This window comes from Octopus bimaculoides, chromosome 1, assembly GCF_001194135.2.
Source record: "Octopus bimaculoides isolate UCB-OBI-ISO-001 chromosome 1, ASM119413v2, whole genome shotgun sequence".
Taxonomy (NCBI): Eukaryota; Metazoa; Mollusca; class Cephalopoda; order Octopoda; family Octopodidae; genus Octopus; species Octopus bimaculoides.
In genome coordinates, this window is record NC_068981.1 from 125145941 (window position 1) to 125150546 (window position 4606).

The following is a 4606-nucleotide window of genomic DNA, read 5'->3' on the forward strand; positions in this document are numbered from 1 at the left end:
ATATATATATATATATATATATATATATATATATATACACATATACACACACACACACATATATATATATATATATATAGATAGATAGATAGATAGACATAGCCAGTCGATGGGGTTACCCTAGGTTTCATGTCCGTAAAGCATTTAACTTTACAGCATTTCTTCAGACCCTAAACCTGTTGGCCTATGGCCTCTCTGCTAGAGAGTCCTTGAGAGGTCATAAGTACTTGCTAGAGAAGCCATGGGCTAAGGAGTCTAAGGTCTGAAGAAATGCTGTAAAGTTAAGTACTTTATGGATGTGATCCCATAGACCAACCGTATCTATCTTTATCTATATACTCTACTGATCTACAACCAAGAGTATGCTTCGTTTTCAGATTTATGTGTTACTGATGATATATGTGTGTGTATACATATACACACATCTATCTATGTATCTATATATGTACGTACGTACATGCATGCATGCATACTTACATACATCAGTAGTGTCAGGAGGAAAGATGGTATTCAAGACCTTCCTGACAGGTGAGGTTGATGTTGTTTTGTCTTAACTAAGCAGAACTATGACCAAAGTCATTCAGTCTTGACCATCACATTTTATCTTCAGACAGTGTATTTTGAATTAACCTTATTCATTGTGTCCTGCCATTTTAAAATGATTGTGTGTGATATGTAGACTTGGATGGTATTTCTAGCAGATCAAATGACCATGTAGAAACTTGCTTATTGGTTGTGAAGTAGATGTGGTTGATTGGTGTTTAACTTGAACTTCCATAGGGGGACACCCATGAGGAAAATGTGAGCAAGGAATAGTTAGATGGTAGGGGATGTAAGAGGGCTGCCTGCAGTTTTGGGTAGGGCTTGGGTTAAGTGTTCTGGGGAAGAGGTAGTAAGATACAAGAGGGGAGACAAGGAGAGATGGGTACATAAGATGGAGAAGTATTGAGGTGGTACTCAGCTAACTACATTGAAAGAGCAGAAACTGCTAATGAAGCAGTGTAGAAAGTAAAGGTTTAAGATTTTTTTTTTAATGGTTTAGTCAGTGGAAGAAGGATTATATTCATAATCCTCTACAGGGACCCCCATGACAAGTGGTAGGAAGGGGGGGGGCTGAAAATCCAAAACATGAAACTCTACATCATCTCATGGCACAATAACATACACCTTTTCGATCTTTATTCCAATCACAATTCTTGTCGATTGCTTGTCACTGCAAGTGAGGGTCCATCTTTTTTCATGTTTCAACATGTTTCTCCGGAATGAGTTTTTCTTCACTAATAATTACATTAGGCATGCCTTGTTCTTTCACACAATTATCAATAGTTGTTAAGAGCTGATGCAGGCGTCTGTCAATAGCACGTAAATGGAACTTGTTCAGAATAGGGGAGATTGGATCAAATAAGAGGACAGCTTCTAAAACTTTGGACAAAATACCATTTTTCAACATTTTCAACTGATCATAAGTAGACTGTCGAATTCTGAAGAGAAAAAGAATGCAATAAATAAATGAATAAATAAATAAATTGAATAAATAATAATATAAGTAAATAAAAGGAAACACATTTTACAGCAATCAAAAATTAACAATCCCATTAAAAGCCAAAATGACAACACAACTTCCTCTCTTCTTCACTCTGGGATGAAGAGTAAATTCTCAAACAATATATTTGTTCCTCTTAAAGGCATTTTACTTATCAAATTCTTCAACTAACTCTCCATTGAATTAAAACTATATGCATGCATATGTATACATATTGGCTGATAAGGACTGCCTTCAGTCAAGAATGACCATGAGTTTGCACTTAGAAAGTTACACCTAAAGAGTTAGCCTCCAAGGCACAAATCCAAGCAAGGTTGTTTATGGAAGACCAGCAGTTACCCATGCATATCAGCCTCCCCTCTCCATGCCACTGATGTTATTCAAGATGAATTTTAAGCCTGATACTTGTTCTATCAGTCTCTTTTGCCAAACTGCTAAGTTACGGGGATGCAAACACACCAAGACCAGTTGTCAAACGGTGATGGGGGACAAACACAGACACAAAAACATATATATATATATATACACATATATAAATATAGAATAGTGGTACAACAAGGCACCAATGTTTACTATCTAACTACCTAAGTACCTATCTATGAACATACACACACACACACATATATGCATACATATACAAATGTACATCATTCAACCACGGTAGTGGTTAAATGTATTCTTAAGTCCACCATTTTGTCAATCGCAGCAGCTTCCAAGCTCCACCAATAATTCAGTTCTCAACTGTTAACAGTTTTAAAGAGGACACCTCCTGAGCTATACTTTGGCATAAATAGTTTGAGATTTGGTTCGGTAGAAAAAAAGTTACATCAAAATATCTGCGACCTCAAAGGGGGCAGTAAGGAACCTATTCACCTTCAATTAACATAAACTTTTTAATTTTAAAATAAAAGTATACTTTTCTTAGGCTTAAATGATAGAAAAATGTATGAGGAATTCAGAGTTGTTAGTCGCATTGAATAAAAATTAGTAGAAGAAAAATTATGGAGTGAAATGCCACGAAATTTCGTGCCAGTAAGTAAGAGAGTAAGGAAGTAATGCTTAGCAATAAGAATAGAGAATATATTGCTAAGATGGTGAGCTGGCAGAAATGTTAGCGCACTGGGGGAAATGCTTAGCGGTATTTCACCTGTGTTTACATTTTGAGTTCAAATTCCGCCGAGGTCGACTTTGCTTTTTATCCATTTTGGATCTATTCAATTTGATATACAGATTATTTAATTAATTTTTTTTAACTAAACACTTTGAAATTTCTGATACTGGTACAATGTGTCACATACAACAGGGTTTACTCTTAATATTTTTGACAAAATTTTGTATTTTAGAAGTTATTTTGTCACAAGTTACAGAGTGACAATGGACAAATTTGTGTTTGATAAGTGCCAATACATGAAACTCTCAGCTTTTGATTTACTCTCTAACTTCTGTCGATGATATATATATGCATATTATACATATATGTGTAAAAAAATCTCATTATACAATCAAACCAATGAAAGAGCCTCTACCTGGTCGTTTGACACGCTAAGAATAGCAGCCAATGTATCCCCCTACCCAGTATTTTATAAGGTAAAATCCTAAATTATTAATTGATACATTATTAATTATCTTATAACAGCAATGCCTGGAAAAATGTGAGCATGAAAAGTAATATTCTTAAGATTATAAACCTGGAAAAGTACAGGGCAAGTTATTACACCTGTATAGTTGACAAATAACACTATACTTATTTAAGTAGAATTTGGCTAATTTATTACCTTAAATAAAGAAAAAAGTGACTAATTAGATAAACTTACAAATTAGCTGAACAGTTTTGTACAATAAATTTAAAAGAACTGTAAAGAGTGATAAATTAGAAGAACTGGCATTCTTTGCTGCAATATTTTAAGTAAAAAGTTTCTTATTCTTTACTTTACATGAAGTAATAGTTTGTCCTATACTTTTCTGGGTGTAATAACTTGTCCTGTACTTTTTCAGGTTTATAATGTTCAGAATATTACTTTTCATGCTCACATTTTGCCATGTAATATATATATGCATACATAATTACACATACATGTATCAGTGTATATATATATATATACTTTTACTTGTTTTAGTCATTCAACTGTGGCCATGCTGGAGTACCGCCTTAAATTTTTAGTTGAATGAATCAACCCCAGTACTTATTTTTTTAAGCCTAGTACTTGTTCTATCAGTCTCTTTGGCCAAACTGCTAAGTTACAGGGATGCAAACACACCAAGACCAGGTGATGGGGGACAAACACAGACACAAAAACACACAAACATATATAGATATAGAATATTGGTACAATAAGGTACCAATGTATACTGGAAATAGCAGTCGATAAATTTACAATGCTATAGTAAAGCTTCACTGTATACATAGTGGCAAAAATGTGTGTGGGCAGCGAACATAAAAAATTTTGTCTTACCTCAAGAAAGAACATTAGATAAATGGACAACCCAGAATTGGATAATCTAGTACCTAGGTTTCAGATTCTTCAAATACATTTGTTAGCATAAATTTGATTAGTTTTCTGTAGCTAGATTTACCTGGACAATATTTCAAATGTTGCTACATCAATGCCAGTATACTCACCTGAATGCCTAGCCGTTAACAGAACTGAGAACAGTGAATATTGTCCAGGTAAATCTAGCTGAAGAAGATTAATCAAATTTATAACAAATGTATTTGAAGAGTCCGAAACCTAGGTACTAGATTATCCGATTCTGGATTGTCCATTTATCTAATGTTCTTCCTAGAGGTAAGACAAAATTTTTTATGTTCACTGCCCGCACACATCTTTGCCAGTATGTATACAGTGAAACTTTACTATAGCGTCATAAATTTATTGACTGCTATTTCCAGTAAACATTGGTGCCTTGTTGTACCACTATTCTATATGTATACTTCTACCTTTACAATGCTTTATTTGACTGGAAAGTAATACATCTGTATTGCAATATTAAAATTTTTCATTGTATACACACACACACACACACACATATATATATATATATATATATATATATATATATATA

General features: G+C 33.7%; 1 protein-coding gene across 4 annotated transcripts in view; it reads right to left on the reverse strand.

Moving 5' to 3' along the window:
* Positions 1 to 67: 67 nt before the first annotated feature.
* LOC106873822 (glycosaminoglycan xylosylkinase) overlaps positions 68 to 4606 on the reverse strand; it is a 419531-nt gene continuing 414992 nt past the window's right edge. For all 4 annotated transcript variants that reach the window (XM_052970093.1, XM_052970079.1, XM_052970088.1 and 1 more), the window contains one exon: positions 68 to 1481. In XM_052970093.1, the coding sequence (XP_052826053.1) occupies positions 1238 to 1481 (244 nt within the window). In that variant the 3' untranslated portion in view covers positions 68 to 1237. The remainder of the gene's footprint in view (positions 1482 to 4606) is intronic.